Source organism: Phaseolus vulgaris, chromosome 8 (assembly GCF_000499845.2).
Source record: "Phaseolus vulgaris cultivar G19833 chromosome 8, P. vulgaris v2.0, whole genome shotgun sequence".
Lineage (NCBI taxonomy): Eukaryota > Viridiplantae > Streptophyta > Magnoliopsida > Fabales > Fabaceae > Phaseolus > Phaseolus vulgaris.
The window spans coordinates 45,847,085-45,861,950 of record NC_023752.2 but is presented as its reverse complement, the minus strand read 5'-3'; the positions used below and the strand labels follow the sequence as shown (position 1 = coordinate 45,861,950).

At 36.7% G+C, this 14,866-nt stretch overlaps 1 protein-coding gene and 1 pseudogene across 1 annotated transcript; both read left to right on the top strand.

The window, feature by feature from the left end:
* The first annotated feature begins 220 nt into the window (after positions 1-220).
* On the top strand, positions 221-6,474 carry LOC137826834 (ABC transporter C family member 3-like; annotated as a pseudogene).
* A 1,912-nt stretch (positions 6,475-8,386) lies between these two features.
* Positions 8,387-14,756, top strand: LOC137823810 (ABC transporter C family member 3-like). Its single transcript, XM_068629088.1, has 10 exons — positions 8,387-11,106; positions 11,278-11,364; positions 11,447-12,091; positions 12,201-12,365; positions 12,551-12,845; positions 12,955-13,169; positions 13,385-13,690; positions 13,772-13,835; positions 13,920-14,159; positions 14,248-14,756. Exons 1-10 carry the CDS (start codon positions 8,734-8,736, stop codon positions 14,370-14,372), a joined length of 4,515 nt encoding a protein of 1,504 aa, XP_068485189.1. The 5' UTR covers positions 8,387-8,733; the 3' UTR covers positions 14,373-14,756.
* The last annotated feature ends 110 nt before the right edge of the window (positions 14,757-14,866 follow it).

The window sequence follows — 14,866 nt, the reverse complement described above, 5'->3', positions numbered from 1 at the left end:
TCTTTTTAATGGTAATTTTTTTTTCCAAGCTTGTTCCTTTTTCTGGGAATGCCACGCTTTTGTCTCTTCTACTATTTTGTTCCTTCAACTAAACTCAGAGTCTTGTCAACCAAGTTACCATCTTCCTAACGAACCCATTTTTTTTTTACTCTTTCTCTCTTACATCTTTTACTACACTTTTCGGCAATCAATTTCCACTGCTTATAACCACAAAATCTTCATTTTAACTACCATGTTGTCCTACATACACCTTTCCAACGATGTTCTCCTCCAACCCGTTTTCCTTCATTGCTTATCAGGCTTCCTCCACCTTCTGTTGCTCGTCGCGGTTCCACTGTCACTGGTTTGGAAGAATTTCACTACACGTGTCAGGGATGAGTCTAAGGAGAAGCACGACGACACCCTCTTCAAAACAACCGTGTTTTGTTCTCTGGGTGTTTCTGCTTTCAGTTTTCTCCTCTGTTTGTTTAGTTACTTCTACTGGTACTCTAGTGGTTGGTCAGAAGAAGAGCTCGTGACCCTTTTGGATTTGGTGCTCAAAACAGTTGCGTGGGGCGTTGTTTGTGTTTGCTTGAACAAGGGGTTCTTCAGTTCAGGCGAAAGAAGGTTCTCATTCCTTTTCAGAGCTTGGTGCGTCTTGTACCTCTCTGTTTCTTGCTATTGCTTCGTGGTGGACATTGTTGTTATATCAGAGAGACGCGTTGCTTTGCCAACTCAGTACTTGGTTTGTGATGTGGTTTTCACTTGTGTTGGTTTGTTATTCTGTTACGTGGGGTATTTTGTGAAAAGCAAAGGCCACGTTCGAGAAAAAGAAAATAACGGTATTCAGGAACCTCTTTTGAATGGTGGCACAAATGAGGATGATGTCTTGAGATCAAAAGAGACCAGGGGAGGGGACACTGTTACGCCTTTCTCATATGCTGGCATTCTTAGCCTTCTTACCTTCTCTTGGGTGGGTCCTCTTATAGCTGTTGGCAATAAGAAGACCCTCGACCTTGAGGATGTTCCTCAACTAGACAGCAGAGACAGTGTTGTTGGAGCTTTTCCTGGGTTCAGAGATAAACTTGAGGCTGATTGTGGCATAATAAATAATGTCACCACACTTAAGTTGGTGAAGTCGTTAGTGATGTCAGCGTGGAAGGAGATTCTTTTCACAGCTTTTCTTGCACTGTTAAACACTTTGGCTTCTTATGTTGGTCCTTATCTTATGGATGGTTTTGTTCAGTACCTTGATGGACAACGGCTTTATGAAAACCAGGGCTATGTTTTGATTTCGGCTTTTCTCTTTGCAAAGATGGCAGAGTGTCTGTCTCAATTGCATCGGTGCTTTAGGTTGCAGCAAGTTGGACTTCGAATGCGTGCACTGCTTGTCACGATGATCTACAACAAGGCTCTGACCCTTTCTTGTCAATCCAAGCATGGCCACACTTACGGGGAAATAATCAATTTCATGGCTGTTGATGCTGAAAGAGTTGGTGCCTTTAGTTGGTATATACATGATTTGTGGATGGTGGCCTTGAAAGTTACATTGGCCTTTTTGATTTTGTATAAAAACCTTGGCTGGCTTCAATTGCTGCTTTTGTTGCAACTATTGTTGTTATGCTGGTAAATGTTCCCTTGGGATCATTGCAAGAGAAGTTTCAAAAGAAATTGATGCAGTCGAAAGATACAAGAATGAAAGCCACAGCCGAGATTTTAAGGAATATGAAGATTCTCAAACTACAAGGATGGGAAATGAAGTTTCTATAAAAAATAACTGAGCTCAGGAAAACTGAGCAAGGCTGGTTGAAAAAAGGTGCCTATATTGCAGCCATGAGCTCGTTTTTGTTTAGGGGTGGCCCCACATTTGTAGCCGTGGTTACTTTCGGTACTTGTATGCTTGGAGGGGTCCCCCTTGAATCAGGGAAGATCTTGTCTGCACTAGCAACATTTGGGATTCTTCAGGAGCCCATTTATAACCTTCCAGATACAATTTCGATGATAGCACAAACTAAAGTATCTCTTGATAGGATTGCATCATTCCTTCGTCTGGATGACTTACCCTCTGATGTTGTAGAGAAGCTTCCCCGGGGAAGTTCTGATACAGCAATTGAAGTAGTTGGTGGAAACTTTTGTTGGGAATTATCTTCCCCTAACCCAACATTACAAAATATAAATCTTAAAGTTTTCAATGGGATGAAGGTTGCAGTTTGTGGTACTGTTGGATCAGGCAAGTCTACATTCCTTTCTTGTTTATTAGGAGAAGTACCAAAGATATCAGGCATCCTTAAGGTTTGTGGGCCTATGTTACTCAATCTCCATGGATACAAAGTGGTAAGATTGAGGATAATATATTGTTTGGCAAACAAATGGATAGGGAAAAGTATGAGAAGGTACTTGAAGCGTGTTCCCTGAAGAAGGATCTGGAGATTTTGTCATTTGGTGATCAGACAGTCATAGGAGAGCGTGGAATAAATTTGAGTGGTGGACAAAAACAAAGAATACAAATTGCACGTGCACTTTACCAAGATGCTGATATATATCTGTACCGGCAGGCACCGGACGAACACACGTGGCCGACCGACCGAATGCATAATAAATGTAAGGGCATTTATGTGGCAAACTAAGGTGGTTAAGATACACCTCCGAAAAATAAGGAGAACGCGCTTAGAGAAGATATGTTCTCCGGGTATTCCGGGGCATGACTTGCAAGACTCATCCATAACCACCCTGAGCCCAAGGGACAGAAAGCCCATTAGGCAATCCTATAAATACTGTGCTCAAGTCAAAGAAAGGTACGTTTTTCATCCACCTACTAAATCACACTTAGAATCTCTCACTTACTTGAGCGTCGGAGTGCCTTCACAGGTATCCTCCCCCGACCGAAGGAGACACCAAGAAGGAACGACCGAAGAAGAGGAAGATCGATACGTCAGCAATTATACTACTACGTCAATCGACCGTGCCTGACCCCATCTCTCCACTCAGGTACAATATCTATTCGATGATCCTTTCAGTGCTTTGGATGCTCACACAGGCTCTCACCTCTTCAAGGTAACTTGGTTTCATTACTTTGTTCATTATGTACAATATAACCTGAACTACCATAATTATATGCACAAGGCAGAATTCAAATAATCATTGATTTAACTCTTCTAACTGCACAACTCTTGTATTATTTTGTAAGTGAACTTTTCTATTTTTTGTATGGTAGGAATGCTTGTTGGGCCTTTTAAGTTCAAAAACAGTGGTTTATGTCACTCATCAAGTGGAGTTCTTACCTGCTGCTGACCATATATTGGTGAGTAGTTTCTCATAATTTAATAGCCACGACGAATGTAAAAAATAGCTTTGTTTTTAAATCCGTCATGTTATCTTTGAGGTTAGGTTATGAAAGATGGGAAAATTACTCAATGTGGAAAGTATACTGATTTGCTTAATTATGGAGCTGATTTTATGGAACTTGTTGGTGCACATAAAAAAGCTTTGTCTACGCTAGATTCTTTGGATGGAGCAACAGTATGTGATGAAATAAGCACCTTGGAACAACATGTAAATGTCTCTGGCACGCAAGGTTCTAAAGAGGAGGCAAGTAAAGATGAGCAAAATGGTAAAACAATTAAAAGTGAACCAAAAGTTCAGTTTGTTCCGAAAGAAGAAAGAGTGAAAGGTAAAGTTGGCTTTTCAGTGTATTGGAAATGCATCACAACAGCATATGGAGGAGCTCTTGTACCATTCATATTGTTAGCTCAGATTCTTTTTCAAGTTCTTCAAATTGGCAGCAATTATTGGATGGCTTGGGCGACTCCCATCTCAGCAGATGTGGTTCCACCTGTTGAAGGAACAACTCTTATAGTAGTCTATGTTAGTTTGGCTATTGGAAGTTCTTTATGCATCCTTGCCAGAGCAATGCTTCTTGTCACAACTAGTTACAAAACAGCTACCATACTCTTCAGTAAAATGCACTATTGCATTTTCCGTGCTCCAATGTCATTTTTTGATTCCACTCCAAGTGGGCGTATCCTTAACAGAGTATGTAAACCTCATTCTTTTCATTTTTGTTCTTCTGACTTTATAGCTACGGTTTCTGTCTTATATAACATTTTCCCTCTACATTAATAGTACCCTTATTTTGTTGTTTGTTTTCAACAGCTACACATTATTTAATATTGCGTCACTTGTCCTTTCTCCTCTACTCTTCCAGGTTTCAACGGATCAAAATGCATTGGATACAAATATTCCTCATCAAATTGCATCATTTGCCTTCATTATGATCCAACTTCTGGGAATTATAGCAGTGATGTCTCAGGCTGCATGGCAAGTTTTAGTTGTCTTTATACCTGTGATTATAGTCTGCATTTGCTATCAGGTATTAATTTGACCGCATAATGTAGACTTTTATGATAAGGTGGCATATATTTCTTGAATTACTTCCATCCTTGTCTGGAATGGCTTTACCTGCACTGTATGTACCAATTTTATTTTAAAATATTGACTTCATTATACAATATTTTATGATGTATGGCTAAGATCTGACAAACTTGTAATTCTGCAGCAATATTATATTCCATCAGCCAGAGAACTATCACGTTTAGTTGGAGTCTGCAAAGCCCCACTCATACAACACTTTTCTGAAACAATTTCTGGTACTTCAACCATTAGAAGCTTTGATCAGCAATCAAGATTTCAGGAAACAAATATGAAACTGACTGATGGGTATTCTCGGCCAAAGATCAACATTGCTTGTGCCATGGAATGGTTGTGCTTCCGCTTAGATATGTTGTCTTCTATCATATTTGCCTTTTCCTTAATATTCATAATATCTATTCCACCGGGATTCATAGATCCAGGTGCGTTATTCTGATCTGGTATCTGTTACAAATCAAAGTTTAGTCTGCTAAGGTAATGTGGAATTGAACATGATTGTTTTCCTTTTGAATGAACTGTGACTTTGAAGGCCTTGCTGGTTTAGCCGTTACATACGGGCTAAATTTGAACAATATACAAGCTTGGATGATATGGAATCTATGCAAAATGGAGAGCAAAATTAGATCAGTAGAGAGAATACTTCAGTATACTTCTATTCCCAATGAGCCTCCCCTTGTTATAGATGAAAATCAGCCAAATCCTTCTTGGCCCTCAAATGGCGAGATCGATATACAAGATCTGCAGGTACTTCAAGCTATTACATTCTTGGTTTCTTTTGATTTCTTTTATTGTGAGGCCATTTGATTTATGATATGCATGTAAAGTTTTCTGTTCCTAAATGGTTACAAGTTAGCTTCTAAACAAGAAAATCATGACAACATACTTCATAACGTAATTTATACAAGGTGTTCTGTGCTATGTTTAAAATTATGTGTTCCCATTCCGAAGGTTCGGTATGCTCCTCATCTTCCACTTGTGTTGTGTGGTCTTACGTGCAAATTCCATGGAGGACTAAAAACTGGTATTGTTGACAGGAAGTGGTAAATCCACCCTCATACAAACGCTTTTTCGAATTGTTGAGCCTGCTGTTGGGCAAGTTATGATTGACAACATCAACATCTCTTCAATTGGACTTCATGATTTGAGGTCTAGACTAAGCATTATTCCTCAGGATCCAACAATGTTTGAAGGAACAGTAAGAAATAATATGGACCCCCTGGAAGAATACACTGATGATCAAATTTGGGAGGTGGGTTGGTATAAAAGATTAAACTTGCAATCGTTCTTCACAATTTGTATTGGGTTCATTCACTCGTTAACATTCTTTTTAAATAGGCCTTGGATAAATGTCAACTTGGAGATGAAGTTAGAAAGAAAGAAGGAAAGCTTGATTCCAAAGGTTTCTCTTTGAACTTTGTTGAACATAAGTGTGTACTAAATCTATTCTTGAACTTATTGCTAATGTTCATGCTGATGTTGCAGTCAGTGAGAATGGTGAGAATTGGAGTATGGGTCAGAGACAGTTGGTCTGCCTTTGGAGGGTTCTGCTAAAGAAAAGCAAGGTTTTGGTTCTTGATGAAGCCACTGCATCAGTTGATACAGCTACGGATAATTTGATTCAGCAAACTCTTAGGCAACATTTCACTGACTCCACAGTTATTACCATTGCACACCGAATAACTTCAGTTCTTGACAGTGATATGGTTCTGCTTCTTAGTCAAGGTTAGGAAAGCCTCTCATTCTTCACATAGCATTCATATTCTTTGCATCTTCATCTTTCATTTTCTAATTTGGCTAGACATTGGTGCAGGACTTATTGAGGAGTATGACACCCCAACAAAATTGCTAGAGAATAAGTCATCATATTTTGCTCGACTTGTTGCTGAGTATACCATGAGTTTCAACTCCAATTTTGAGAAATCTGATGATCACTGATTCAAATTGAAGCATACAGAAACAAAAATGTTCCTTGACAGTGGCGAAAATCTTGTGGATTACATGGAATTTGTGTATATTTTTCTGAGATTATAGTATTTCATAAAATAAAGGTTTTAATGCCTAGTCTGTTTACACAGGTGAAGGAAGAAATTATTATGAGAAAATATTTATACACAGTGATATAGAAAATCAAAACCTTAACCCCAATGGTAGAAAAATAGGATTCTACTTACCAATAGTGTTGATACATATCTTAAAGATAAAAATCCTAATAATAGCAGAAGAATTTAGAAGAAGATACCTCTTTCAACCTTCTAACCTTTGTATCCCATCTAAAAAGTTCACCTCTCTTCTACTCAGTAACCTCCTGCCTCTAATTTTTTTTCTTTTCCAAGATAAACTGACTTCTATTCCTAATAAGATATACTTGATTCCTATCCAAATATGTCAATGGTATAAAAAATTATTAATAATTAAATTTTGATTATATTAAAATTACGTCAGTTTAAATATATTAAAGTGATATTATTTTAACACATTTTTTCATAAAGAATTACGTCATTTTGATATAAATTTTTATTTTAATTAATTTAATTTTTTTAATAATTAACAGACAATATTACATTAAATTAATAAAAATGTCTCTATTTTTTTTATATGTTTTCTTATGTGGTTAGGAGAAAAACTTACCCACTCTACCTTAGACGTGTGGTAGTAACTTAACATAGATATTAAATATTATAAATTATGCTTTGTTTAAATGTATTATTTTAGCTTCCAAAATTTGGTCAACATTCATCTGTATAAGTGATTGTGGTAAATGACTAATTAGTTCATGAAATTGAAAGATATATTAGACAGTTTTATAAATTTAGAATGCTGATTACAATATTAATGTCGTAGTCTTAAATATTATATAAAGTGAAATGAATGAAGAAATTGTTTAGAGGTTTTTTTTTATCAAATTGTAATTTTATATGTTAATTACATTTTACATTTTAATTATTTGTATGAGTGAAATTTTAAAAAATTATAATTTTATTTGGAAAAAATTTATAATTTTAGTGTAGTTGAATTAAAGTTGTTTTAAGTAATATGATTTTAATTGAATTTGTGTCATCTTAATATGATTTATTTATTTCGATAAAATTTTATTTATTTTAATAATTAATATAAAAATTATATTATTTTTTAAAAAATTCCAAATTTGTAAGTTTATATTAAAATGATAAATAATTTTAGATTTATTTATTTTCTAACATTATTTATTCTATATGTAAAGTGACATCCTTAGGTTTAAATCTTCCATCACTTAATAAAATAATACCAATAAGTATATTTCTAAAAAATAAAAATGAAAATAAATTACACTTTCTTGAAAGTGACCATTCATTGTAATAAAGAAGTGGTGGACATGAAGACAAATGAATATACATGTGTTTCAATGTACTTTGTTCTCCTCCCCATTTATGGGAACAACCAATTTTAATGTTCTTCCAGCATAATAAAATTTCAATTTTAATTTATTTATTCGGAAATTTAATTTTTTTAAAATTTTCTATTTAAATAGTTAATACATTGATTTTCTTAACATTTCTATTGTGTATAATTTTTATAGAGTATGTAAAAAAATATTTGTTGTTAATGTTAATTTTTTTAATTTAAAGTGTATGAAAAATTAACAAACAATCCAAAAAATCTAAAAATAGTATCATAATTAATTGTATTTACAATATAAAAATAAATAATAACGGGTAAAAATTAAAAAAAATAATATTAAAATATAAAAAACAGTCATAGATAAATTACGTGTGACATGATAAAAATAAAAATTCCTAAAATATAAGTTGGTAGAAAAAGAGTAGTACGTATAGTTTATTATTAAATGTCAGAATAAAAAACTAAAACCTGACACATTTTAATTAAATTAAAGTCAAATACTTAATAGATAAAATTAAGTGTGAGAGACAAGAAGAGGAAGCAATTAATTCCAAGAGATTTTCTCTAACTATAACTTGTGCATTGCCCGCATGTTAAGATCATTGTCACACACACTCTCTCTCTTCCATTGTTTGCATAGTGTGTCGCGCTGATTCTTCTCCAAGCTCCATTCTTTTTCGTGGAAAACTCCACCCTTTTGTCTCTTCTGCTATTTCTCTCTACCAAACACGAGTCTTGCCCACCAAGTTACCGTCTTCCCAAGCAACTTTTTTTTATTTGACTCTCTTTGTCTCTCCTTTTTGACTTCACCTTTCTGCACGATTTCCTACTCTTTATATAGACCTCAAATACTTAATCTTTTACACCATCTTACACTGTCCCATTTCTTCCAAGCAAACACCCCATACAAATTTTGTATTTCGTCGTTCATTCTAATTTCTAACTGTGATGTTGTCTCTTTTCTTGCCCTTTACCCACATACACCTTTCCAACGATGTTCTCCTCCAACCCGTTTTCCCTCATGGCTTATCCGGCTTCCTCCACCTTCTGTTGCTCGTCGCGGTTTCATTGTCATGGGTTTGGAAGAAATTCACGACACGTGTCAGGAATGAGTCTAAGGAGAAGCTCGACAACACCCTCTTTAAAACGACCGTGTTTTGTTCTCTGGGTGTTTCTGCTTTCAGTTTTCTCCTCTGTTTGTTCAATTACTTCTACTGGTACTCTAGTGGCTGGTCAGAAGAAGAGCTCGTGACCCTTTTGGATTTGGTGCTCAAAACAGTTGCCTGGGGCGTTGTTTGTGTTTGCTTGAACAAGGGCTTCTTCAGTTCAGGCGAGAGAAGGTTCTCATTCCTCTTCAGAGCTTGGTGCGTCTTGTACCTCTCTGTTTCTTGCTATTGCTTCGTGGTGGACATTGTTGTTATATCAGAGAGACGCGTTGTTTTGCCAACACAGTACTTGGTTTCTGATGTAGTTTCCACTTGTGTTGGTTTGTTATTCTGTTACGTGGGGTATTTTGTGAAAAGCAAAGGCCACGTTCGAGAAAAAGAAAATAACGGTATTCAGGAACCTCTTTTGAATGGTGGCACAAATGAGGGTGATGTCTTGAGATCAAAAGAGAACAGGGGTGGGGACACTGTTACGCCTTTCTCATATGCTGGCATTCTGAGCCTTCTTACCTTCTCTTGGGTGGGTCCTCTTATAGCTGTTGGCAATAAGAAGACCCTCGACCTTGAGGATGTTCCTCAACTAGACAGCAGAGACAGTGTTGTTGGAGCTTTTCCTGGGTTCAGAGATAAACTTGAGGCTGATTGTGGCACAATCAATAGTGTCACCACACTTAAGTTGGTGAAGTCGTTAGTGATGTCAGCGTGGAAGGAGATTCTTTTCACAGCTTTTCTTGCACTGTTAAACACTTTGGCTTCTTATGTTGGTCCTTATCTTATTGACAGTTTTGTTCAGTACCTTAATGGACAACGGCTATATGAAAACCAGGGCTATGTTTTGGTCTGTGCTTTTTTCTTTGCAAAGATTGTAGAGTGTCTGACTCAAAGGCATTGGTTCTTTAGGTTGCAGCAAGTTGGACTTCGAGTTCGTGCACTACTTGTCACGATGATCTATAACAAGGCTTTGACCCTTTCTTGTCAGTCAAAGCAGGGTCAGACTTCTGGAGAAATAATCAATTTCATGACCGTTGATGCTGAAAGAGTTGGTGTCTTCAGTTGGTATATGCATGATTTGTGGATGGTGGCTTTGCAAGTTACATTGGCCTTGTTGATTTTGTATAAAAATCTTGGGCTGGCTTCAATTGCTGCTTTTGTTGCAACTATCCTTGTTATGCTGGCAAATGTTCCCTTGGGATCATTGCAAGAGAAATTTCAGAAGAAGTTGATGGAGTCGAAAGATGCAAGAATGAAGGCCACATCCGAGATTTTAAGGAATATGAAGATTCTCAAACTACAAGGATGGGAAATGAAGTTTCTAGCAAAAATAACTGAGCTCAGGAAAACTGAGCAAGGCTGGTTAAAAAAGTTTGTCTATACTGCAGCCATGACGACGTTTGTGTTTTGGGGTGCCCCCACATTTGTATCTGTGGTTACTTTTGGTACTTGTATGATTATAGGGATCCCCCTTGAATCAGGGAAGATATTGTCTGCACTTGCCACATTCCGAATTCTCCAAGAGCCCATTTATGGCCTTCCAGATACAATTTCGATGATAGCACAAACTAAAGTGTCTCTTGATAGGATTGCATCATTCCTTCGTCTGGATGACTTACCCTCTGATGTTGTAGAGAAGCTTCCTCGTGGTAGTTCTGATTCAGCAATTGAAGTGGTTGATGGAAACTTTTCTTGGGAGTTATCTTCTCCTAACCCAACATTACAAAATATAAATCTTAAAGTTTTTCACGGGATGAGGGTGGCAGTTTGTGGTACTGTTGGATCAGGCAAATCTACTTTACTTTCTTGTGTATTGGGAGAAGTACCTAAGATATCAGGCATCCTTAAGGTTTGTGGAACAAAGGCCTATGTTACACAATCTCCATGGATACAGAGTGGCAAGATTGAGGATAATATATTGTTTGGAAAACAAATGGACAGGGAAAAGTACGAGAAGGTACTTGAGGCCTGTTCCCTGAAGAAGGATCTGGAGATTTTGTCATTTGGTGATCAGACAGTCATAGGAGAGCGTGGAATAAATTTGAGTGGTGGACAAAAACAAAGGATACAAATTGCACGTGCACTTTACCAAGATGCTGATATATATCTATTTGATGACCCTTTTAGTGCAGTGGATGCTCACACAGGCTCTCACCTCTTTAAGGTAACTTGGTTTCATCATTTTGTTTATTATGCGTAATATAACCGGAGCTACTACATTTTCACACTGCAAAATACAAATAATCGTTGATATTTAACTCTTGAAATTTTGTTCTGCCAACAAAGTGATGTTGAATTATAATGCAAGTGGACCTTTCTATTTTCTGTGCGATAGGAATGCTTGTTGGGCCTTTTATGTTCAAAGACAGTGGTTTATGTCACACATCAAGTAGAATTCTTACCTGCTGCAGATCTTATAGTGGTGAGTAGTTTTCATAATTTTACTGTTATTTATTAGTGTAGAGATAGCTTTGTTTTTTAATCTGTCGTGTTATGCTTGTTAGGTCATGAAAAACGGGAAAATTACTCAATGTGGAAAGTATGCTGATCTGCTTAATAGTGGAGCTGATTTTATGGAACTTGTTGGTGCACACAAAAAGGCTTTGTCTACACTAGATTCATTAGATGGAGCAACAGTACCTAACGAAATAAGCACCTTGGAACAAGATTTAAATGTCTCTGGCATGCACGGTTTTAAAGAGGAGTCAAGCAAAGATGAACAAAATGGTGAAACAAACAAGAGTGAACCTCAAGGCCAACTTGTTCAGGAAGAAGAAAGGGAGAAAGGTAAAGTTGAGTTTTCAGTCTATTGGAAATGTATCACGACAGCATATGGAGGAGCTCTTGTGCCATTCATATTGTTGGCTCAGATTCTTTTTCAAGGTCTTCAAATCGGAAGCAATTATTGGATGGCTTGGGCGACTCCCATCTCAACCGATGTGGAACCACCTGTTGAAGGAACGACTCTTATTGTGGTTTATGTTTGTTTGGCCATTGGAAGTTCTTTCTGCATCCTTGCCAGAGCAATGCTTCTTGTTACTGCTGGTTATAAGACAGCTACTATTCTCTTCAATAAAATGCACTTCTGTATTTTCCGTGCTCCAATGTCATTTTTCGATTCCACTCCAAGTGGGCGAATCCTTAATAGAGTATGCACACATACCTCATTTTTTTCCCCATTTTTCTCATGATTTTTAAAGATATGAATTTTGTGTGTATGATAGTGTGTTGCTTGTCTTTCTTACTGTTCTCTTGCAGGCTTCAACGGATCAGAGTGCATTGGATACAGAGATTCCTTATCAAATTGCATCATTTGCCTTCATTGTGATCCAACTTCTGGGAATTATAGGAGTGATGTCTCAGGCTGCATGGCAAGTTTTCGTAGTCTTTATACCTGTAATCGCAGTCAGCCTCTGGTATCAGGTATTAATCTGAGCGTGTAGACTTTGATAATAAGGTGGCATATATTTCTTGCACTGCCTCGTTATTCTTTTTCTGATAATGGCTTACCTGCAAAGATTATGTACCATGTTTACTTTTCAGAGTTTGCTCCATTATAAAATATTTTATGATGATTGCTAAGATCTTACAAACTTGTAATTCTGCAGCAATATTATATTCCAGCAGCTCGAGAACTGTCACGTTTAGTTGGTGTCTGCAAAGCCCCAAACATTCAACACTTTTCTGAAACAATTTCTGGTACTTCAACCATTAGAAGCTTTGATCAGCAATCAAGATTTCAGGAAACAAATATGAAGCTGACTGATGGGTATTCTCGGCCAAAGTTCAATATTGCTGGTGCCATGGAATGGTTGTGCTTCCGCCTAGATATGTTGTCTTCTATCACATTTGCCTTTTCCTTAATATTTTTAATATCTATTCCAGCGGGACTCATAGATCCAGGTGTGTTATTCCAATCTGGTAACTCGTTACAAATCAAAATTTACTCTGCTAATGTAATATGGAATTCAACATAATTTGTTCCCTTTTATATGTTTTATGTGATTTGAAGGCCTTGCTGGTTTAGCGGTTACCTATGGACTAAATTTGAACATGATACAAGCTTGGATGATATGGAATCTATGCAATATGGAGAATAAAATTATATCAGTGGAAAGGATACTTCAGTATACTTGTATTCCTAGTGAACCTCCCCTTCTTGTAGATGAAAATCGGCCAGATCCTTCTTGGCCCTCAAATGGCGAGGTTGATATTCAAGATTTGCAGGTACTTTGAGCTAATATAAATTTTTGGTTTTGTATTTTTTTCTCTTTCATTTTGTGGTCAATTGATTTATGAAATTCATGCCAAAGTTTTCTTTTACTAAATGGTTAGAATTTAGGTTCTGGAACACGAAAAAAATCATGCCAACATATTTCATAACATAATTTATACATGGTGTTTTGTGCTATGTTTAAAGTGATGTTTTGCCCATTCTGAAGGTTCGTTACGCTCCACATCTTCCACTTGTGCTGCGTGGTATTACGTGCAAATTTCCTGGAGGACTGAAAACTGGCATTGTTGGGAGAACAGGAAGTGGTAAATCCACTCTCATACAAACGCTTTTCCGAATTGTTGAGCCTGCTGCTGGGCAAATTATGATAGACAACATCAACATCTCTTCAATTGGACTTCATGATTTGAGGTCTAGACTAAGCATTATTCCTCAGGATCCAACAATGTTTGAAGGAACAGTAAGAAATAATCTGGACCCCCTGGAAGAATACACTGATGATCAAATTTGGGAGGTGTGTTGGTATAAAAGATTATGCTGTAGTCGTTCTTCACAATTTATATTGCGCTCACTCATTAACATTCTTTTTAAATAGGCCTTGGACAAATGTCAACTTGGAGACGAAGTTAGAAGGAAAGAAGGAAAGCTTGACTCCAAAGGTTTGTCTTTCGAACCTTGTTGAACATAACTGTGTACAAAATCTAATCTTGAACTTATTGCTAATGTTCAAGTTGATGTTGCAGTTAGTGAGAATGGTGAGAATTGGAGTATGGGTCAGAGACAGTTGGTCTGCCTTGGCAGGGTTCTGCTTAAGAAAAGCAAGGTTTTGGTTCTTGATGAAGCCACTGCATCTGTGGATACAGCTACGGATAATTTGATTCAGCAAACTCTTAGGCAACATTTCACTGACTCCACAGTTATTACCATTGCACACCGAATAACTTCAGTTCTTGACAGTGATATGGTTCTGCTTCTTAGTCAAGGTTAGGAAAGCCTCTCATTCTTCACATAGCATTCATATTCTTTGCATCTTCATCTTTCATTTTCTAATTTGGCTAGACATTGGTGCAGGACTTATTGAGGAGTATGACACCCCAACAAGGTTGCTAGAGAACAAGTCATCATCTTTTTCTCAACTTGTTGCTGAATACACCGTGAGGTCCAACTCCAGTTTGGACAAATCCGATAATCACTGATTGAAACTGAAACAAAGAAAAAGTTTCTAGATAATGATGAAAATCTGGAGGATTAAATGAATTGTAATTTCTTTATGGATAATGTACCTTACTGATACTTCCACCAACAAATAGCATGATGCATATCAAGTTACAAACGGATTCTAAATGCATCATGATATAAATTGATATTGGCTTGATAGTTGGTAAGCTTTTATGTTCACATTTTGCTGAAATCAGATCTGGAATCTGTATGCACAACCATAATATGTTTTGATCAAGAATAATTTTGATACATAAATAGGAAAGTTTTTAGACAAGCAGTTTCAATCCAAATCTACCGTGCAACTGCATTGTAATGACTCTATATTGAATTGGAGGTATTATCCTTTATTATGTTTTTCATTTTCTTTGGTTTTCTTGATATCTACTAAATCTACCCTTAAACTTGTGCCACACCCATTATGTTATTTTGTTCCTTATTTTTGGCATTTTGTAATAGGAAAGTGTGTTAG

Excerpts from the sequence above, each read along its gene's own strand:
- LOC137823810 (XM_068629088.1), top strand. The coding sequence starts at position 8,734 with ATGTTGTCTCTTTTCTTGCCCTTTACCCACATACACCTTTCCAACGAT. Across the intron at positions 12,366-12,550 it reads CAGTCAGCCTCTGGTATCAG|CAATATTATATTCCAGCAGC; the intron begins GTATTAATCTGA and ends GTAATTCTGCAG. Across the intron at positions 13,691-13,771 it reads CTGATGATCAAATTTGGGAG|GCCTTGGACAAATGTCAACT; the intron begins GTGTGTTGGTAT and ends CTTTTTAAATAG.